Source organism: Azolla caroliniana, unplaced genomic scaffold (genome assembly GCF_043228905.1).
Source record: "Azolla caroliniana isolate FFs.n. ecotype wild unplaced genomic scaffold, voAzoCaro1.0.p SCAF_1, whole genome shotgun sequence".
NCBI lineage: Eukaryota > Viridiplantae > Streptophyta > Polypodiopsida > Salviniales > Salviniaceae > Azolla > Azolla caroliniana.
Window position 1 is genome coordinate 24654150 of NW_028230436.1, and position 23860 is coordinate 24678009.

Genomic DNA, 23860 nt, shown 5'->3' on the forward strand with positions numbered 1-23860 from the left:
ATAGAATTGCATCACATTACACATCTTTGCCCTCTACTTATGTTAGTCGCATATCCTTGAAAGAAAAGTTGTACGCCATGGGCATTGATCTACACATTCTTGTATGGGCCTCTCCAAACAAACATTTTTGACCTTCATGACTTCGATTTCTTGGGCATGTTGTCTCATGCCAGCTGCTACATAAATATTAGCCATAAGAGTATACGCTCCGGCACATTTATTATCAAGCTCTACCGCCCGATCAAAAGCTAACCTCCCAACCTTCACATTCTCCCATTTTCTACAAGCAGTCAACAGAGCAAGCCAAAGTGTAGGATACTTTGAAGACGGCATTGACTTAATAACTGATATTGCCTTGTTGAAATGACCAGCATATCCAAACACCACCACCATGCAAGCGTGATGCTCCATGGTTTGTGTGAGACCATAATGTTTGTTCATATTGTGAAAATGTACTTGTGCCTCATCCAATAGACCTGAATGACTGCACGCATTCATAACACATACAAATGTAACAACATCCGGTAGAAGGCCCTCACCTTGCATACATTCAAAACACTTCAATGCTTCATGAACTTGACCTTGTTGAGCATATCCAGTAATTAATGCTGACCAAGAGGCTACACATCGGCTGGGAAGCTCTTCCAGAACTTCTTGGGCTTTTGCAAGAAAACCACATTGAGCATACATATCAACCAAAGCCGTACCAAGAACATCATCATTGTCAAGCAAGTTTCTATTCAGCACTTCATTGTGAATTTGTTTGCCTAAGTTTATGCTTCCAGTGCTACCAGATGCCTTTAAGATGCAAGTGAAGGTGACTGAATCTGGAGACAGACCCTCATTTTGCAACTTTTCAAAGCAATCCAGGGCTTCAAGAGCTTTTCCTTGTTGGGTATACCCTCCAATCAATGCATTCCACGAGGTTATGTTTCTAGTTGGAAGTCTATGGAGCACTTGATGAGCTTTTGTGAGCACACCACATTTGGCATACATATTCACTAATGCTGTGCCAAGTAGAGCATCCTTTTCCAGGTCTCCTCCCCTATTCACAATCTCGTCATGAATTTGATACCCTTTACGTATGTCTCTGATACTAGCACAAGCTTTCAGAGTGCAAATGAATGTGATTGCACTAGGACAGATACCCTGCTCTCGCATTGATTCAAAACACTTTAGAGCTTCATGATTTCGATCCTTTTCCACATATCCTGAGATTAGGGAAGACCACGATACAACATTGTGAGTTTGTAGCGCATCATGCACTGATTGTGCTTTCTCTATAGCACCACATTTGGCATACATATCCACCAAAGCACTACCGAGCATAACATCTCTCTCTAGTAAGCCTCTATCAACGATTTCATCATGAATTTGTTTACCCTTTTCTATACATCCTATACCACCACAAGCTTTCAAGATGCAAATGAAGGTTATTGCATTGGGAGATATTCCTTCATTTTGCATCCTTTGAAAGCAACTCAAGGACTCGTGATTATGACCATGTTGAGCATATCCAGCAATGAGTGCATTCCGAAAGGCTGTGTCTCGGAAAGGAAATTCGTCATGCACTTGTTGTGCTTTCAAGAGCATACCACATTTGGCATACATATCTACCAGAGCAGTGCCAAGCACAACATCCTTCTCTAACAAGCTTCCATTAACAATCTCATCATGAATTTTCTTGCCCTTATTAACATCCCTTACGATTGCACATGCCTTCAAGATTGAAGCAAAGGTGACCGAATTAGGAAAAAGACCTTCATTTTGCAACTTTTCAAAACAACCCAATGCTTCATTACCTTTCCCTTGTTGGATATACCCTCCAATCAATGCATTCCAAGAGACTATATCATGGATAGAGAGATCATCATGAACTTCTTGTGCTTTTGCAATCAACCCACATTTTGCATACATATCAATCAATGCTGTACCGAGCACAACATCTTTACTCAACAATCCTCTCCTAACAGTTTCCTGATGTATTTTTTTACCTTCGTCAAAACATCTGATAATTCCACAAACCTTTAATATCTCAACGAAAGTTGTAGCATTAGGGGATAATAAGTCTTCATTTTGCATCTGTTTGTAACATTCAATGGCCTCATGGACACGGTTTGCTCGCACATATCCACCAATGAGGGTATTCCAAGATACAACATTCCGGTAACAAAGCTCGTCATGTAATGCGTGTGCTTTTGCAAGGTCACCACATTTAACATACATGTTGATTAAGCTACTTGCAAGGTAAGGGCTCTTCTGTTCAAGTAAACCCATTTGCTCAATCTCGGTATGCACACGTATTCCTTTCTTCAAATCCTTATTCTTTGCACAAGATTTAAGCAAAGCAATGAAAGTAGCAGCAATAGAAGTAGAATCAGCTCTTCTCTTATAAAAAACCATGCCCTTCTTTGCCGATCAGAACATGGTGGCTATTCATCTCTTTCTCACCTTGAATCCATGGAATTCCTCCATCATCAACATACCCATGCCATCTGTTTTAGATAATTATCAGAATTACCCCTCAACTGTCATGGATTACTTTCAACCACTACACAACAAGGGTGTCGTCGCAAATTTGGTTAAACCTTAGTGTTTGTAGTCTCCTTGATATCCAAAATATTCTACATATTTACGGTCGTGTGCCCTTTTAATCGTCTAAATCTTTGTCTAAACACCTTGAGTTTTTATTCATGTTGTTTATCCTGTGCCAATCTAGATATATCCTACATCTCCAATGTTTTTTGCAAGTATGGTTGGTCTTTTGATTCTCCTTTAGATTCTATCTATTGTTACATAATAGTGGAACATTAGTAAGTCATACATTTAACCTACTTTTCCGATCTTCATACATTTATCCTACAACTTTCGGTACTCTACACAAAAGCTACTTCTTACTCGGGTATTCTAAGTTCTTATCGGGAACTACCTAGACATTAGTATGTGTGCACATAACATCGTCTACCCTTTCTTTGGTAAGAGGAATGAGAGCGAGTATGGATCACTCTCTACCAACCCTAAACCCCTAAATGCTACTACAAAATCTAATCCTCCATTGTTCATTGGGGAACATTTTCCGATTCACGTCATAGACATCATAGGTAAACGCACGTAAATACTTTAAACATGAAAAGGAAGGGGAAAAAGAGAGTTAATTGTGGGTGGGTAAATGACAATTATGAGAAAATCATACGATTTGAAAAGTGAAACGACAATTTGTGTAATTAGAAATTAATTAGAATAATAAACAATTAGGTGTATGGAACATTAAGCATGCCTTAAGGTAAGAAACCCTAGGGTAGTCGACATGCACCTCCTCAAGACCACCATATATCCCTAGAATTGGCCAAGTGATGGCTCAATAGAGAGTAAAGTGGCATCGGTAAGCAACATACACCTCGTTAAGGCCACAACATCCCATAGAATCAGCCAAGTGATGGCTCAATAGAGAGTAAAGTGGGATAAGTAGGCGACATACACCTTGTTAAGACCACAACATCCCATAGAATCGAGCAAGTGATGGTTCAATAAAGGGAAATGTGTCATACTCAACATCATATGCAAAAGGGCCATGAGGTGAGTGTGTGCGATTAGGGAAACACGCTCGACCCGATGCACAAGAATAATTATTACCGTAAGAGATGGCTCAAGAGAAGAGAGAGTGGGAGATACATCGCAATATGCAAAAGAGCCAGGTGTTGAGCGTGTGCAATTAGTGCAAACACGCTCAACCTGATGCATAAGTAGATTAACATCATATCATGGTAGAAAGAAGAAAGAAAAGAAAAGAAAATGTAATACCACTTCCATATGACCAAGAAGAAAGCATCATAGAAAAGAAAAGAGAGATCGAGAAAGAAGAATACCGGGTTAAGAATGTTGTTTTGATCCTGTGAAGAGCATGATGAGCCTTGCTAGATCCTCATCGCTGACACACAAAAAACATCAAAACAACAAAAACATCCCCTTTTTAACATTAGTGAACATACCCCTCACTTATGTAAATATTAGTGACCTACCCTCACCTACGTTATGTGTACATAACAACCCTTCAAGTTTTTTCCTTTGTCTTCCCAATTTGCTTATCTGCCTTGTTTGAGCAAACCTTGATCTCAATCTGTTGATCTAAGGCCATTCGAGAAGATTTCTCCACCTTGGTTGAGCTCACCTTACTCGGGCCACTCTCGTTCCTTAACTCCATGATCCTTCAAAGGAATCCCTCTACTTTCACCTCTTTCTCAACCACCTTGTTTGAGCTCACCTTCACTATAACCACCTTGACATGAACTTGAGTAGCCAACTCTTCGTCTTCATGGCTGATTTACACTTGTGCACCACCACCCAAGAGGAACCCCCTTCTCAATTGGGATACTCCCAAGCTAAGTGGGGCACACTACACTAGTAGCAACCTTGGAAAATTAGGATGTCTATTGCATGTTACTTCGCATTGAGTGGTTCCAGGGCGGGGACTCGTGCCTTTCTTCCACTTGAGGCACTCAATGCATCATTCCTTGCTAGGTGGTGAATTCTTGAGGTTCCTCATTTCTCCATGGATTCTTGCTTGTGTTGGGTGGCCTCCCAATCACCCATGCACTCCCCTATATGGATCTCTTCTACCAATCTTGCAAGTTTCATCTTCTCTATCTCCTTCCTCATTGAAGGATGCAATCTATAGAGAAACTAGTGCTACTAGTCAAAATTATCCATATTAGCTATGTGCAACATATGTTTTCTATAGTTAGAAATATACCTCTTGAGTTAAAGCTTTCCATTCATCCTTTAGACTATAAGGCTCATTTGATGGGATGACATACTCATGCATGCTTGACTTAAAATCTTCTCAATCCTTAGAGAGGGCTCCTCCTTTCCACCCATCCGATTTAGCGCGAAGGTCCTAAGTGAGTGGCAATGAGGGCGCGATGGTGGCTGAGGCATCATGGACAAAGGAAGAGGTGAGTTGGATCAGGAAGGTGTACAAGTTCTTCATGAGGGACGGAAAGATATGTCGGCATCCGAGTAAGCGAAACAACACACCACTCGAAGTGGTGATGCGGAAGGAGGATCAGTAAGTGGTGTGGTCGGAATTCCACGAGAGTCCCTAGTTCGAACATCGGGGAACATGGGCAATGTTCGAGAAGCTAAAGGAGAGGTACTGGTGGCCGAGGATGTACAAAGACGTGCATCATTTCGTGTCGACATGCGAGAGATACCAGGTACATTCGGGGATCCGACACTGGTGTCGCGGTATTCCGCGGGTACATGTAGGATCTATGGCGGGACCGCGAGGGTCTTGGACTATGAAGGGGTTAGGAGAAAGAAGAATAGATTAACAAGGAAGAGTAGTAGACCGAGACAAGATACACCAACAAGTTACATTAAGAAGCCACCAAACAATTTACAACCATATATAGGCCGTATGCAAACACCGCTAGATCAAACCCTAACCGGACAGGAAAGGAAGAAGAATGAAACCCTAGACGAAACCCTAAACCGAATAGGGAGAAGAAGAACCCTAGAACAACCGAAACCCTAACCAAGAAGAGAGAGACTCCCAAACCCTAGATCTAAGTGGTATACCCTTCTAACACAGAATAGGCAACAACTTTACAAGAGACCCCTCCCTTCTTTTTATAGCCCAAGGAGGGAGGGACGTTACAATGTGGGATAAATACTCCCCTTTATTCTATACACATTTTCCTACAATACATGTGCCCATGTTGCACATCGCCGACTTGCCCATTCCATCCAGATTTCGCACCGTAGTCGGAAATCTTCACGACACCGCGACGAGGTACACCCGACTTACTCGTCGACCATTCACTTCAAGTGGATGGTCGACTTAGTTACAATGTCGATGGGTGTAGGGCAGATGCGGTACCTGGTGGTGGCAAGAGAAGATATGACGAACCAGGTGGAAGGCCATGCCTTGTCGAAGAAGACGACTGCGACCATGTGTCGGTTCCTAATCGAGGACGTGATTTGCTACTACGAGTGTGTAGGGAAGATTGTGTCCGACCGAGGGGAGCTGAACGCTATCATGCCTTTCGGCGCCAGATCGTTGCGTGAGTCGGGTGGGAACCGCTGGGGTTTTGGACTAGGAGGTTGGATAATTCAAGGCAAATAAGAATGTGAATAAGTTGTAAGTAAAAGATATAAAAACCTCGTGAATCCCACGGGTATAGTGTATTAATGAACACTTAGATAAGAATATGAATTTAGATAAAAAGAAAGAGATAAAAAAACTTGTGAATCCCACAAGTATAGTTTATTAATTTGTGCCCTTCTAAAAAATATTCAAACCCCATATACATCTTTCTCTCTTCCTTATATAGTGATGGAAGAGTCTAAGTTTATCACATGCAAGCATCATGCCTTTTCTAACTTTAGTTAGCTTTCTATCACATCTTTTTTCATTTAATTCGAGTGCGTATGCATGAATAACTTTTTCTATCATGCTTATCTAGAATATTTACATGGGATCTTTGTCCGATTGCTCCTCGCTAACGGTTTTGTCTAAGGTCACACAGGGTTTGTCGTCAGTTTGCTTCTTGAAAATCTTCACCCGTTTCCCTGCTATAGGCACTCGTAGTACCGCTCCATCGAACTCACTTAGTTGGTAGGTTCCGTTGTCAAAAACTTTCCGAACTTCGTATGGTCCGAACCACCTTTTAGCGAATTTCTGGATCGTTGTGTGTTGATGATCCAAACTATTGTCATAGAATATCACCCAATCTCCTTCTTCAATCTTCCGTGGTCGTAGACGATGCTTTGTGTCGAATTGCCTTTTGTTGCGGAACTGCACTTCTTGTTGTCAGCGTATTGCTTCCGCTATGTCTTCCGGTCTTCTCTCTAGTTGTCATATCCGAACCACTAGTAGTTCTTCCCGGCTCATCTCTTCCTTCCACAACAACATTGTCCATGTCGCAATTGCGGTTTCCGCCGGCATTACCAGTGCTTGGCTGGTCATAAGTTCCGTTGGCATATAACCGGTCACGGAACTATGCGTTGTGCGATCTGCCCATAGTGCATACGGAAGCATCTACGACCAATTCTTCACCCTTCCGTCGCGTGCTTTTGCAAGTGCCTTAATGATTGGACTATGTCCTCATTCGATCTTCCCGTTGGCTTCCGGATTGTATATTGTAGTTAGTGTTAACCGTACTCCATGTTTGATGAAGAATTCCCTAGCTTTATCAAAGTCAAGTTTTCCCCGATCCGCAATCATTTGTCGTATGCACCTGTACCTGCAGAACACTTCTTCCAAGAGAAATTGGCATACTGCAGAACATGTCTTCCTCCGTAGCACCTGACCTTCTACTTGGTTCGTTAGATCTTCCCGAGCTAATACCAAGTACTTCTTTTGTCTGATCCCGGTTGGTATGGCCACAATGTCGACCATCCATTTGAAGTTGATTGTCGGTGAGAATGTCAGATGTAATTCAGCTCGGTGTCGAACTCCGGAGTAGATTTGGCATTTCTCGCAGCGTCCCATGAACTCCGCTACATCTTTGTACATATTCTTCCACCAATATTTTTGCTTGGTCTTTGCAAATGTTGCCCATGTTCCTTGATGTCCAGCCCAATCAGATTCGTGAAATTCGGATACTATTCAATTTCGTTGCTCTTTTGTTCCGACTACCTGCAATGGTATGCCATCTGGTCTTTTCGGCTCCCTCTAGATTAATCCATTGTTCAAGAAGAACTTCCAGACTTGCCGCTTCTTACTTCGGATCTCGGCTCTCTTTTCCATATTGTTCGATGATTCCTCGATTTCTTGTAGCACCTTCCTGATCATCAGGCTTTCTCCCTCGTATTCGGCTTCCCGAAATTCTCGAATTACGTTCACCCGGCATATGTGCTTTGAAGTAAAGTAGTTTTCGGAAACTTCTTCATTATCGGATTTGGCTATGTCGTCTCCGAACCGTGCCCTTGACAGCATATCTGCTACCGCGTTGTCTTTTCCGGAGATGTGTCGTACCTCCGGATTAAGCGACTTTACATATGCAATCCATCTTAGCATAGCCATATCCGGTATCGTACAACACTGCATCATCCCGAGTATCGGAAGACAATCCGTTTCGATCACTACTTCGGCTCCGATCAAATAATGTCGATCTGATTTGATCACCGACACAACTCCCCATAATTCTCTTTTAACTTGTGCATATTCGCGTTGCCTTTCGTTGAGAACTTTTTCTCCAAAACGGATCGGATATCGTGAACCATCCGAGTCGACTTGGTTGATGACCCATCCGATCCCGGTTGGACTTGTATCAACCGTTACTCTGATTGGTCGGTCATAGGTCAGTTTCTTAAGTGGTTCTGCCCTCTGTAGTGTTTTCTTGAGCTTCTTCATGGCTTTGGTATGTTCCGGCCTCCATTCGAACTTCTTACCCTTCCGCAATCCATCTTAGCATAGCCATATCCAGTATCGTACAACACTGCATCATCTCGAGTATCGGAAGACAATCCTTTTCGATCACTACTTCGACTCCGATCAAATAATCTCGATCTAATTTTATCGCCGACATGACTCCCCATAATTCTCTTTTAGCTTGTGCATATCCGTGTTGCCTTTCGTTGAGAACTTTTTCTCCGAAACGGATCAGATATCGCGAACCATCCGAGTCGACTTGGTTGATGACCCATCCGATCCCGGTTGGACTTGTATCAACCGTTACTATGATTGGTCAGTCATAGGTCGGTTTCTGAAGTGCTTCTGCCCTCCGTAGTGTTTTCTTGAGCTTCTTCATGGCTTTGGTATGTTCCGGCCTCCATTCGAATTTCTTACCCTTCCACAATCCATCTTAGCATAGCCATATCCGGTATCGTACAACACTGCATCATCCTGAGTATCGGAAGACAATCCGTTTCGATCACTACTTCGGCTCCGATCAAATAATGTCGATCTGATTTTATCACCGACACGACTCCCCATAATTCACTTTTAACTTGTGCATATCCGTGTTACCTTTCGTTGAGAACTTTTTCTCCGAAACGGATCGGATATCATGAAACATCCGAGTCGACTTGGTTGATGACCCATCTGATCCCGGTTGGACTTGTATCAACCGTTACTATGATTGGTTGGTCATAGGTCATTTTCTTAAGTGCTTCTGCCCTCCGTAGTGTTTTCTTGAGCTTCTTCATGGCTTTGGTATGTTCCGGCCTCCATTTGAACTTCTTACCCTTCCGCAACAAGTGATAGAGTGGATCCGCAATGTGTGCATAGTGCAGAATCCATATGTGATAAAATGCACATGCTCCTAGAAATCTACGGACTTCGGATTGTGACTCGCATATTTCTTACATAGCTTGAATCGCATCGATCTTGATTGGTGACGGTCTTTGGCCGTAGGGCCTACATAGATGTCCGACTACCAATATCTCTTCTTGTCCAAATGCCGATTTCTCTCCAGAGAGTGTTAGGTGCACATCTTCTAACTTCCGTAGCACTTTCTCGCAGTCGCGAATATGGACAACTACGAACTTTCGGCATCCTCGATCATCCATAGTCTCATCTTTTTCTTCCACCGCACATACTTTCATCGGAATGTCATCGAGGAATGACATTGTTATCTTCGGAATGCAGTCTCGGAGCACCTTGCTCATTGCATTCATCATATGTGCGACCAAGTTTGTCGCTCCTTGTGGTAGCGTGCACATCCGGACTAAGCCTATCGGTGTTCGCATTGTAGTGATATCTCGGCTCTCCATGGCTAGTTGGAATTGGTCATACTCGGAGTATAGGTCTCCGATGGAGTATATCGCGCATCCGGCAAATGGTTCTGCAAATTTGTCCACCATCGGACCAACTCCAGAGTTCCGGATCGTGACCTTGTTCACCGGTTGTAAATCTTGAATGAATATGAGTGACCCATTCTTCTTAGGAACTGTAAACCATCGATTTAAGTACAGATCATTTGATGGCCCTAGAATCCCCATCACCACCTTCTCCTTGAGCAAGTCAATGATTTTCGGAACACCCGTGGCACCGGAATCAGCTTCAAGTTCCACGGCAAATGATCGATTGAGAAGATCACCATCGGTTCTACTATCTTCGGATCAACGCACCCTATCTCTCTTGATGTGAATGTGAATGCTTTTCCGTGTTGCTCTGCATCTCACGAAATCTTTCTTCTTCGTTCTATAAGAGGAACCCACCTCCACCGATCCAAAGTTTCTCCTGAGTCTCATTCGTGAAGGCATGTCCGATATCCACGAACTTCCGAAGTGTTGGATCTCTCGAGACTTCTTTCCTCTTTTGTTCACTATTGGCGAGTAGTGGTCCCGCTATTGACCGATTCCACCGGGACTACCTAATCTCCCTGGCTATTCTCTTCCGCAAGCTCTTCAAGACGTTGTAGCGTGCTCCCATAGAACACTTCTTTGACTACTCCCACGATTTCTTCGTCTTCTTTTATGATTGATGTAGACCGTAACTCATCTTGCACCTTTCAGAATTCTTTCTTCATTACTCTGGTTACAACTATGTATGTAGATGCCCCATTTAGACCGATTCGTACTTGTTTTGCTCCGAGAGTTTTCTTCCTGTGTAGGGTATCATGGCTTCTCGGACTATCACTTCCCCACTCCACAACAGTCCACTTTAAAAATCCATTTTTTTTTGGGACAAGAGCTCTCTCTTGTTCCTTTCGTGATTCAATGGCACAGTTAGGAATTGGACGGTTTTCCCTCCGGTTTGGCTCCGAATTCGTGAAAAAGCCACTCCATTATCGAGCACCTTTGTCTCCATCCGTGAAGCCATGATAAAGGGTTGCCCGAGGATCGCGGAATGTGAGACCTCATCTTGAACGAAGAAATTTTGGTCAATCTCCACATCTCTGATCTTCACCGTCACATCAGACAAGCCGCAAATAGATCTTCTGTGGCTTCCCAAATCTTCCATCCATGATTGGTGTTTATAGGCCACTTCCCCTTCCGGTATAACTCCTTGGACATCAAATTAATCTCTAACCCGTGATTAATCAATGTTAGTACGGGCTCTTTGATGTTTCCGATTCGGACCAGAGTCTCTGTAGTTGCATGTGCCCAGTGTGGCCTTGTGTACTGGGAGTTCGGAATTTCATCCCCCACTTTAGTGTCATTCATTAGAATGGTATTCGCATTCACCCTTGGAGCATTTTCCTCCATAGTTTGTCTCTTTCTTTTTACAAGATCCACAAGAAGATCGTGAAACTCCTTCTTCGCTATTCCGAGTAATTCCCAAAGAGAAAATTCCACCCAATTATCAAGGATTCTCTCTTCAAACACCTTCTTTAGGTCCGTCCATTGTTCGATGTCCAAAGCGAGTTTGAATGCCGGAATTGTTTTTCCTTTTCCCTTCCCTTCGGAGTTCCATCTCTCCGGTGTCTTGGATGTCCCGACCGCATCATCCGTGCGCCGTCGTTTCTCATCTACATACACCTCATGCAATTGACATAACGCATGTATGCTATTCTTATCTACGGGGCACTCCCATCCCGTAGCTTCCCGGAGGCCCTCCGCAGTGCTCCGGATTTCATCAAAGTCGGCTTCCCCGAGATTTCTCGGCACTTCCGGCCAAAAAGATGCCTTATGACTCCCCCACACGTTGTCATGATATGACAAGACTCGAACCCATAACCTTATGTTATATGGGTCAAGCTCTTGACCATTACACTATCTATTGTAATACATAAGATATTATTTTCATTTAAGTTTTACTATAGAAAATTAATGTATATTCCAGATTTCTCTAGAACATTCTAGAAGCTTTAGGACTACTCCTAAGAACACTATAAAAGGAGACACAAGGCATTATTTCTAACCAAATTAGTTCAACGCTAGTCTTAAGCCTCATAGCTATTTTGTATTTACTCTTCACATAATATACCATATGTTATCATCATCCTCTGTCTCTGTCTCTGTCTCTCTCGCCCTCGCTATCCCTCTCTCTCGTTCCTTTTCTCTCTTCCTCTCTCGCGAGTCTTACACAATCAGTCCTCTTAGTACTAATAGTACTTCCCTTCTCTAGTACTGATTCTCTCTCTGTTTTAGTACTATTCCTGACAGTTTGAACCAAATTTCCTCCCTCTAGTCTTCTTTTCGGTTTCCCTCATCCTCTTACCCCTTTTTCCAATACTATGGCTACTGTTAGCGTCGAAGAATATCAATCTGTTTTTTCCGAGCTTTAGTGTCTAAAAGAAAAATTTGTTGCATTGGAACAAGAAAACCAATGATTGTTAGGGGATCTTCAACAAATCTCTTTAGAAAAACATCAAACGCAACAACAACATGGGGAGTTAGCGTTACATGTGCAACAACTTGAAGCAACCATCGTAGCGTTGCAACAACAGGGATCAAGTCCCCAATGATTTCATAAAGAGCCCAAGATTGGACTTCCTGTGAAATTCGATGGAACACGATCACAATTCAGAGGATTCCTTAATCAGGTACGTTTAGTCATTCAGATGCATCCTTCCCGATACCCCAATGATGTATCCCAAGTAGGCTTAATAGGCATGTTGCTCAGTGGCTCAACCTTGGCATGGTTCGCTCCGCTTTTAGAAAAACAATCTCCCTTGCTTAATAACTTTGAAGACTTTATTAGCGAGTTTAAAGCTTGCTTTGGAGATATCGACAACATCAGGATGGCGATCAACAAGGTCCGACGATTGCATCAAGGCGATCGTCCAGCCTTTGCCTATGCGGCAAATTTCCATCTACTCGCCTCAGATATCCCCTGGGATGATCAAGCACTAATGGAGCAGTTTCGCTACGGCTTGCGAAACGACGCCAAAGATTTACTTTTAACCTTCCCTGAAGAACCAAAATCTCTCATAGAGGGAACCGCCTTTTTGAATGATGTTCGGAACGACAATTACAAATACCACGGACTAGGCCAGAGCCCACATACACCTCAGTCGCAACTAAACCGTTTGCACGAGATGTATCTTAGGCAAATACTCTGACACCGATGGAAATCGACACCATGCGTCGACGTGGCCCGTTATCGGAAGAAGAAAAGGAACGACGACGTGCAAATCGATTATGTCTTTATTGCGGTGGACCAGGGCATATCGCAATCAACTGTCCCCATAGGCCAAGAAGACAGGTAAATCAAATCGTAGCTTGTACTAAACGTGAGTCAATTCCCTTAGGAGTGTCTGATAGTATTAATAGTACTGATAGCCCAAGTATCCCAAACAAATTTGAAATCCTTAGTCAATTAGAGGAAGAGTTAAACGACTAAGTCCAGCCAAAATAGGAGCCATTTGGTTGGACAACCCTAGATCTGTGCAACCCATTAGTGGTTCCATTCCCTCTAAGAAAGTTAGCAATTTGTTCTTAGCCCAAGTCATGGTTAGTACTAAAAGTACCCCTCCAGTACATGTCTTAGCACTTTTAGATTCCGGAGCCAATTACTGTTTCATGGATTGGAATTTTGCCCAAGCTTCTCAAATATCCTTAAGAAAACTTCCTTGCCCCGCATCTGTAGTAGTGTAATAGACACGATGAAATGTAGAATTTTGCCCAAGCTTCTCAAATATCCTTAAGAAAACTTCCTTGCCCCGCATTTGTAGTAGTGTAATAGACACGATGGAATGTAGGGGGTTGAACCCATGACCTCTTGGTCTTATTGGGCAACCTTACCAATTGAGCTACATTCCATCTATGCATTATTATATTGTATAAGTTTCAACTTATTACATTGTAAGTTAATCACTAGAACTTTCAAGAAACTTCTAGAGAATGCATAGACATGCACTCTCTAGAAGTTTCCATGCATTCTCTAGACCTTTCCTAGCTTACATGCATACCACCACATTCTTGTATAAATACTTCGATGCACCTTGATTACAATCAAGGTGAACAACACTAGTTACGGAAGCATAATTTAGTTCTCGCTCTTTTGTCTACCATCTTTCTCTCTCTCTCTCTCTTGTTCTCTTGTCTATGCTCCTCTCTATCTATATATCTATCTTTCTCTCTTTCTTAATATTGAGCTCGTCTACTTGCCCTTGCCCTCGTCTACGTTCGTGACAAGTAGTCATTGATGGTCGTCCCATTGCTTCTGGGAATATCGTAGAAGAGTTAGAACCCATTCAAGTTGTCCTAGATAGCTTTGTGTGTGTGGTATCATTTAATATAATTAGTAGTCTAGAGCATCCCATTGTCCTGGGATTACCTTGGTTTGAATTGTATAATCCAGACATAGATTGGAGAACAAGAGAAGTCCGGTATCGACAACCCCGAGAATCTACTCATCCAGTTTCAACCATTTCGCTCCATCAATTATGCGAAGAAGGACGCAAAGAGTCAATGTTTCTATTTGCAATATCAGTACATCCTTCCAGCACTATTAAGGAACCCTTAGTTCAACTTCCCGCGAAATATCATCCTTATCCCGATGTATTTGACAAGGTAAAAGCCGGTACTCTTCCTCATCATCGACCCTATGATTGTCCCATCGATTTACAGCCAAGAAAAGAGCCACCATGGGAACCGATTTACAACTTGTCACCAACCGAGTTGGAAGTCCTTCGAGCCTACACAGACGGGAATTTGGCAAGCGGTTTTATTCGTCATTCGAAATCTCCGGCCGGTGCACCCATTTTCTTTGTCAAGAAGATAGATGGATCCCTTCATCTTGTCATTGATTACTGCGGCTTGAATAAGGTCACCATCAGGAATAGGTATGGACTTCCCCTTATATCAAGTCTTTTAGAATGTGTAAATGGTGCCAAGTTTTTTACAAAAATCGACTTACGAGGAACATATAACCTCTTGCGGATCCGATCGAGAGACGAATGGAAGATTTCTTTTCGCACCCGATATGGGCACTTCGAGTATACCGTTATGTCGTTTGGTCTAACCAATGCGCCCGCAGTGTTCCAGCACATGGCAAATGATATATTCAAAGACCTCTTGGTTATCTTTTTGATCATCTATCTAGATGATCTATCGATTTATTCGAAGACCTAGGAAGAGCATGATTCTCATGTACTATTAGTACTAAAACGACTCTGAGAGCATGGTCTTTATGCCAAACTAGAAAAATGTAGCTTTGACTGCAAGCAAGTGGAATTTCTAGGCTACGTCATCTCCTCAAAAGGCATCTCCATGGATCCAGCTAAAGTCAAAATTGTGCTAGAGTGGCAAACTCCACGTTCGTTACGAGATGTGCAATGTTTCCTAGGCTTCGCTAACTTCTTCTACAAGTTTATACAAGATTACTGAAAGATTATTTTGCCTCTCACACAGCTTACCAAGAAGGGACAATCATTTCTTTGGTCCAATGAAGCGAACATGACTTTTATGCATCTTAAGAAAGCCTTTACATTAGCTCCTATTCTAGCTCATGTGAATACAAGCAAACCATTCATCATGGAGGCTGACGCATCGGATTTCGCCCTCGGTAGCAACCTTTCACAACAAGGAGATAAAGAAGAGTTACATCCTATGGCTTTCCACTCACACAAATTTGATGCCGCGGAAATCAACTATGAGATACATGACAAGGAGTTATTAGCCATCGTGGATTCGTTTGTGCAATGGTGGCACTTCTTAGAGGGCTCTCCTCATCAGGTCATCGTCTTCAGTGATCACAAAAATCTTCCTTATTTCTAAAACATGACAGGAACTCAACGCTCCTTATGCACAACGCTCGGCCACAACCGAGCTTAGAATGATACACAAAGAATGGGAAATAAACACGACAAGAAGAAGAAGAGAATACACAGGAGGTTTACGTGGAAAACCCCAAACTAGGGGAAAAACCACGGTAGCCCACAGGCTGCAAACTGTCACTATGTAGGAATATACAACAGTGAGTTCATTGAGGCACCGACCTCGTGCTCACGTATCTTCGCCACAGGCGGCGGTTACAACAGAGGCAACGACCTCTTTCTCTCTCTCTCTCTCTCTCTCTCTCTCTCTGTATAGTTACGCACACTAATCTCGTGCAAAACAGAAAAATGACAACAGCAGCTAAAAGTTTGCCCTAGGTCATATTTATACTAATATGACTTTTCGGCTATTTACAAATATAGCCTTGATGGGCTCTCAGAAACATATTTACGAATATGTCTCTTCATCCGGTTCATACCGGGTCTGCACCATCCGGCTCTCCGTAGCCGGGTACTCCTCATCTGGTTCACACCGGGTCTGCACCATCCGACTCTGTTCTTCTCCCTTCCCATCCGGAGGGACCTGTCTCCTAACAAAACGCTCGCGTACTAAATCGACAGCAAGCTCGGTGGACCCAATTCCTCAAGCGTTTTGACTTCAGAATCACATATCGGTCGGGGAAGCAACAAGGAAAAGCAAATGCACTATCGCGACGCTTATCTTGCACCTCGTCCTGGTGATCCAACATTTGATGATCAAAAGTAGGTAATCTTGGGACCAACACGTTTGCACACAACGCAGATTTTTCACACTCCACTGGATTCCCGGATTATCGATGCCATACGTGCCAATTTGAAGACGGACAGTTTTGCTCAAGCCATTCTAGTGCAAATTGATGCCTCTCAGGCATCCTGTTCCTAGTCTCAACAACCAAGTATGGACTACTGACAATTCAAATATCATGATGGTTTATTATTCTTCATAAAGCTCGTGTATGTTCCCGATTGCTCCTGTCACCTTCAAATCGTCCAAAATTGTCACGACACCCATACAGCTGGACATTTCGGTAGTACTAAGATGTTGGATCTAGTCCGACGATCTTTTTGGTGGCCCCATATGCGACATTTTGTCAACGACTACGTTCAGACTTGTGATGCTTGTTGCTGAGCAAAGATGCCACGACATCATCCATATGACTTCGATGCTATCTTAACCGTTGTTGACCGATATACTAAGCTGGCACATTTTGTGCCTTGTACTAAGGCCATCACTAGTGAGGAAACCGCCGCCCTTGTCATGCGTGAGGTTTTTCGGCATCGTGGCCTCCTAGACAGTATCATCAGTGACCGAGGACCCCAATTTGTCTCCAAATTTTGGAAGCATCTCTTCAAGATGCTCAAGGTCTCTTGCAACCTCTCCTCCGGCTATCATCCCCAAACTGATGGGCAAGCGGAACGAACAAACAAAACGTTGGAACAATATCTTCGGTGTTTTCTGAGTTATCAACAGGATGATTGGGCCAATATTCTCCACTTTGCTGAGATTGCTTATAATAATGTATTCACTCCTCCACTCGGGTCTCCCCATTTTACGCTTATACCGGTTCTCACCCTTGCTGGTTTGTGATCGACACTCCGGAGCTACCTACCAATCCTCGTGCCGAGGATCATTTGGAGAGGCTACACAAGATTCAGATGGATGTATCTACTCATCTTCATCATGCTCAACACACACAAAAAACTTATGCAGATCGTCATCGGCTTCCCTCCTCTTTTGCCATCGGAGATCGAGTATGGTTCTTACATCGTCACATCAAGACTACTCGACCATGCGACAAATTGGATTAATGTGACTCAGTCCTTTCCGTATTACCGGCAAGATTAATGATGTCACGTTCCGCCTTGATCTTCCTCCGCACCTTCAAATACATCCGCTCTTCCATAGTTCTCTTCTCGAACCTTATCAGGCCAACACGATTCCCAATCGTGTTACACCATCGTCGTCCCCGCTTGAGTTGGACGTCGACCCGGAGTATGAAGTTGTTGCAGTCCTCAACTCCAAGTTTGTTCGCAACAAACTCTATTATTTGGTCGATTGGCTCGGCTATAGTCCGAGCGAATGTACTTGGGAACCTGTCAAGTATGTCGCCAATGCTCAAGATCTTCTTGCTAATTTCCACCGACAGTATCCGGACAAACCTAGTCCCCAATCAGCGTCGACTCGTAACACTCATTGGTTTATGGGGGGATAGTGTCATAACATGGCAAAACTCGAACCCATGACCTTATGTTATATGGGTCGAGCTCTTGACCATTACACTATCTATTGTAATACGTAAAATATTATTTTCATTTAAGTTTTACTATAAAAAATTATTCTGGATTTCTCTGGAACATTCTAGAAGCTTCAGGACTACACCTGAGAACACTATAAAAGGAGGCACAAGGCATTATTTTGAACCAAATTGGTTCAATGCCAGTCTTAAGCCTCATAGCTATTTTGTATTTACTCTTCACGTAATATACCATCTGTTATCATCATCATCCTCTCTCTCTCTCTCGCCGTCGTTATCCCTCTCTCTCGTTCCTTTTCTCTCTTCCTCTCTCGTGAGTCTTACGCAGTCAGTCCTCTTAGTACTAATAGTACCTCCCTTCTCTAGTATTGATTCTCTCTCTATTTTAGTACTATTCCTAACACACGTATTCCCGCGGTTGTCACGTAATTGCTTTTCGCCGCTATCTCCTCCTCTAGGACCTTCTTCATGCCACCTTTTCGGAAGTTCGGTCGGAGTGGCTTCCGAGAGTCCATCGAATGAATTCGATTTCCCTCTTAGTAGATAAGATCCCGTCGTAGCGCCTCCTTGTGCTCATCGCAATCCTTCCTATCATGTTCAGTGCTATTGCACCATATGCACCGACGGTCCATATACTTGGAACTTGTGGGACGGTCTTCCGACTTCTTCACCACTGCGATTTTCAGATTCTCCATCTCCTTCAGCAACTGCTCCGTTGTGGTTGCACCGTAGCATCTCCGGCTTGTAGTCCTGTAAATAACGTGACAAATCCTTCCCGTTGAATTGCCCATTCTGTTGCACAAGCTGCTCTACTGCCACCGCAATCTCCGACATCACGTGTTGTTCTTGTAGCATCCGCTCAAACATTGTCATCATATTGTTAGTCTCTTGTTGATTTTCCATCTCCTTGCCACCCGTTTTCACGTCGGGTTCACCAAATGTGTCGTACCTTTCAGCTCTAGATCGTTGCGCGAGTCGGGTGGGAACCGCTGGGGTTTTGGACTAGGAGGTTGGATAATTCAAGGCAAATAAGAATGTGAATAGGTTGTACGTAAAAGATATAAAAACCTCGTGAATCCCACGGGTATAGTGTATTAATGAACACTTAGATAAGAATATGAATTTAGATATAAAGAACGAGATAAAAAAACTTGTGAATCCCACAAGTATAGTTTATTAATTCGTGCCCTTCTAAAAAATATTCAAACCCCATATTTATCTCTCTCTCTTCCTTATATAGTGATGGAAGAGTCTAAGTTTATCACATGCAAGCATCATGCCTTTTCTAACTTTAGTTTTCATGCACACTACATGTGCATGATTAGCTTTCTATCATATCTTTTCATTTAACTCGAGTGTGTATGCATGAATAACTTTTTCTATCATGCTTATCTATGGGATAAAGTTTAGTATAATTTTAAAACTCATAATATGCTAGTACAATGGTAAGACTTAAAATCGTTAACATGGAGGTATAGGGTTCAAATCCTGCCCTATGCATGTAGCATAATTATTGTAGTATTTTCTCTTATTTCTTTATGCTTAGTCAATGCTTATTGTAATATATTGGGCTGAGGCGATGTACATAGTTGTTTATCTAATCAACAGGTCCCCTTAGTACCATTGAAAGGTGATGTCCCACAAAGGGTGTGGACAGGAAAGGATGTCTCCTACTGACATCGGAGGGTGTTCGGATGCCTAGGGTATATGCATGTAGCTAAGGATCAGAGGTCGAAACCAGGCATATTCATGGGATACTCGGAAGATGAGTTTGGCTATAGGCTATGGGACCTAGTCGCCAAGAAGGTAGTGAGGAGTCGGGACGTAGTCTTCTTGGAAGACAATACCATAGAGGACTGGAGGACTTGAAGTCGGAGAGGACGTAAGCTACTCAAATGAGCAAAAGGGGTATAAGTTTTATAACCTCTAAACAAAACAAGTTCGAGTGAGCCAATATGTCGACTTTGAGGAGCCAGCATTATGGTACTCTCTACCGACTCCTACCCGATTCCGGAAGATGAGGCCAGTGAGCCTTAAACAAACTGGACAGAAGCAGAAGAAGACTTCGGTAGTCTAAAAGAGAGTTTGATCTCATTCCGGCTGAGCGGGCCGAATGAGCGATTGAGTCAGAATGACCAATCAGACGATGAGTCGACGAGTAGTGGAGACTACGCGCAAAGAGAAGGGGAAGAAAAAGATGTTGGAATACGACACCGGCAGAGACGAGTCAGATCGGAGCGAATCCAACTACGGAAAGAATGAAGATGGACCTTTGGGAATGAAGTCTGAGTCGGCCAAGAGGGCCTTGAAATCGGATAATGAGAAATTACGCCGATCGACCCACCAAAAGAACCTTGTAAAGAGGTACGGATATAATGAGTACATGGCGCATCACTATGCATACATGAAAAAAGTGGCAGAAGTGCATGAGCCAGAGAACTACGTAGAAGCAGCAAAGCAGCAAAGTGGCGCAATGGAGGAAGAAATACGGGCACTCGATGCCAACGACACATGGGACTTGGTTGACCCTCCCCGATAGTGTATATTGATCAACTGCAAGTGGGTATTCAAGGTCAAGTACAATGCCAATGGTTCGGTCAATCAGTACAAGGCCCATTTAGTGGCCAAAGGATAAGTGCAGACCCATGGAATCGACTACGACGAGACCTTCGCTCTAGTAGCGAAGATGACGACGGGTCGTGTGGTACTAGTGGTTGTTGCAGCAAGGGGGTGGCATCTTCACCAAATGGACGTGAAGAATGTGTTTCTTAAGGCGATCTTGAAGAACAAGTCTACATGATCCAGCCCCCTGGTTTTCAGTTGGAGATGAAGAAGTCGGCGGTGTGTCGACTCAAGAAGTCACTTTATGGCTTGAAGCAAGCCCCCCGAGCTTGGAATTCGAAGATCACACACCGGTTGCATCAGATGGGGTTTGAGGTTTCCAAGTATGACTCATCGTTGATCATCCAGAAAGGTCTGGAAGGTCTGGTATGTATCTTGCTATATGTGGATGATCTAGTCATCACCAGACCCAAACTCATTAAAATTGACAGCGTGAAGTCCCAACTGTCGGATGCTTTCGAAATGAAGGACATGGGGGACCTTCATTACTTCTTCGGGATCAAAGTGATCCATACCCCCGATGGGGATATTTCTATCTCAACAACACTATGTATTGAATATGTTGTACAAGTTTAGCATGACCAATTACCAACCAGTCTCAACACCCCTCGACCGGAACCTGAAGCTTTGTCCCGACTCTGGACCGACCTGCAAATTGTGGGAAGCCTCATCTATCTAACTGTCACCCGACCTGACATCAGCTATCCGGTCAAGGTGATCTATCAGTTTATGTAGAAGCCCACCATGGAGCACCTTCCTTGCACGCACCAAATACTGAGCTATGTTAACGGCACTAAGAATCGGGGGCTGTTATACTGACACGGTATAACCGGAAAGCTAGTCGGATATACAGATGTCGATCGGGTCGGTGATGTGTTTGATCGTCGGTCAACTTCCGAATTTATGTTCGCTCTTGGTAGTGTGGTTGTTTCGTGGAGCGGCAAAAAGCGGCCACTAGTGGCTCTTTCGAGTACTGAGGCTCAGTATCAGGGCGCATCCGTCACCACATGTGAAGCCATTTGGCTTTTGCAATGTCGTGAAGATTTTTGGCAACGGTGTGAAAATCATGAGGAATGGACAAAATCGAGAAGGTGCAATATGCACATGTGAAAGGGGTGATGGTCACACACGTGCACTAGCATTTTGTAAATAGGAACGAAATGAGATTTGGGAAAGAAAGGGAAAATGTAAGGTTAAACATGTGCACGTGGCTCAAACATTTGTAAATATAAGACTAAATCCTAGCAATATTTGAGTGCATACAAAGGGGTACAAACAAGGTTTGAACCTTGCACCCCCAAGATAAGAGACGAATTGACTTACCACTAAACTTACTACTAAGTGATTTTGTATATTTTCTTTTCATATTCAATATTCCATAGGAAACAAATACATAGAAAACCGTGTGCACAAAACCATGGTTTAGCCCATGGTTTTAGCTCGTGGTTTTAGCCCATGGTTTTGCATGGAGAGACCAATAAAAACCTCCAGTTGGGCTTGTGTAAGGGGGGAAGCTATGTATTGAAGGAAGAAACTTCTAATAAAGATATAGTCATCTTATTGGTGATGTATTTTGTCTCTAAAAATTGAAGTCAAGGGTTCAATCTCTCTATCTATCTTAAATACTTTCTCTCTTATGCTAGTACAAACTTCAAATCCTTTTGGTCTAGGACCCTGGTGGTTCCGCTTCATTTCATGAACACACAAGGATTTCCTCGACATCTTTCTTGGTGAATCCAACATGAAGAAGCGGTAGGAAGGATCAAGATGAGGACTGACCGATACTTGGAGAGTTCGAAAGAATGATGGTAATCCTTGAACAAATGATGAGATCTCGAGACAATGATGCGAGCATGGAGAAGGTTGTCGACCGTGTCATGGAGGTCAAGGGTCAATTTGATGGAAGGAACATTACGAAGTTCCTTGATGCATACAAAAGGGAGATGAATCAGAGGGACGTGTCTGAAACACGTCAAATCTCAAGTTTCAAGAGAGTTGTCGCCAACAATGTCCAAAGGCGGGTCATCGAGCTTCAAGAAGGGAAGACAACATGGTCCGAGTTTGAGAAAGCAATATTAGCGAAGTTTGCGACGGAAGATTTGTCGAGGATGACTCGACATGTCTTGATGAAGTGGATAGAGAAGAAAAATAAGACGATGAGCGCCTCGAGGGTATACGACGAGTTCAGCCAGATGTTTAGTCATCTCCCCGCCACAGACCAAGTGGAAGGAACATTACGAAGTTCCTTGATGCATACAAAAGGGAGATGAATTAGAGGGACATTGTCGTGAAGTTATTGCTTCACGATGTCAAAACAATGTCAAAAATCTATAGAAAGAAATTTCCTATATGGAGCTTGTGACGAGAAGCATGTGCAAATTTTCGGTTTGTGAATTGGAGTTTAGGAGCCCAAGATACAAGCCTCGGAAGGATTAATGTTACTCGGGACACAAATATAATTATGTCAAAAGGGGGAGTCAAAATTAAATGAGGTCTATTTCTATAATTTCTCAAATGTACAACTACAAAATCGAATTTGTAGAATCAATAAATAAAATAATATTAAATATAAATAAATAAATAAAAATAAAGATAAAGATAAAAAAATATCAACCGCCTCAAGAGGGTGGTAGGGCGGTTGACCACCCTATATAAGCCACGCCCATGGTGGCTAAAGGGGGAAGAAGGGGGAGAAGGGTAATAAGAAGAGAAAGGAAAAGCGAGTGAAGAAGCTCGCGTGGGTGTGGGATGCAGAGCTCGCCAAGTTAAAGTGGTGTATCTTAGATCCCTCTTTGTAAACAAAAGGTCAAGAGTTTGAATCCTCTTAGAACAACTTCTTTTGGTAATCAAATTTTGTAATATAAATTTAGTATATATAGAGTGAAAGAGAAAGAAAAATAAATAGAAACCAATTGAAGTGCTTTATCTCAAACACTTCTTCTCAAATAGAGTTCATGAGTTCAAGTCTTGCCAAGTAACTTTTGGCAAATAAATATTGTAAGTGGTTGTTTTACAAATAAAATGCTTTTCGCGACAACGTCACATCTATCTTGCCTTCTCGGCTTCTTGTCATCGCACCATCTGCGATTACGCCTTGTCACCCCAATCATCCCCGAGTCACAGAACCCCGGCAGTTGCGACACACAACCACAATCTTCTCGACAACGTGTCTAAAGCACGTAAAATCTCAAGTTTCAAGAGAGTTGCCGCCAACAATGTCCAAAGGCAGGTCATCGAGCTTCAAGAAGGGAAGACAACATGGTCCGAGTTCAAGAAAGCAATATTAGCAGAGTTTGCGACAGAAAATTTGTTGAGGATGACTGGACATGTCTT

The 23860-nt window shown here is 43.0% G+C and overlaps 1 protein-coding gene across 1 annotated transcript; it reads right to left on the reverse strand.

The window, feature by feature from the left end:
- Positions 1–42: 42 nt before the first annotated feature.
- Positions 43–2403, reverse strand: LOC147869230 (putative pentatricopeptide repeat-containing protein At3g01580). Its single transcript, XM_087323098.1, has 2 exons — positions 1995–2403; positions 43–1886 (listed from the first exon to the last, which is right to left on the reverse strand). Exons 1-2 carry the CDS (start codon positions 2401–2403, stop codon positions 43–45), a joined length of 2253 nt encoding a protein of 750 aa, XP_087179224.1.
- Between the last annotated feature and the right edge of the window lie 21457 nt (positions 2404–23860).

Excerpts from the sequence above, each read along its gene's own strand:
- LOC147869230 (XM_087323098.1), bottom strand. The coding sequence starts at position 2,403 with ATGGTTTTTTATAAGAGAAGAGCTGATTCTACTTCTATTGCTGCTACT. Across the intron at positions 1,887-1,994 it reads TATCAGATGTTTTGACGAAG|CACAAGAAGTTCATGATGAT; the intron begins GTAAAAAAATAC and ends TGATTGCAAAAG.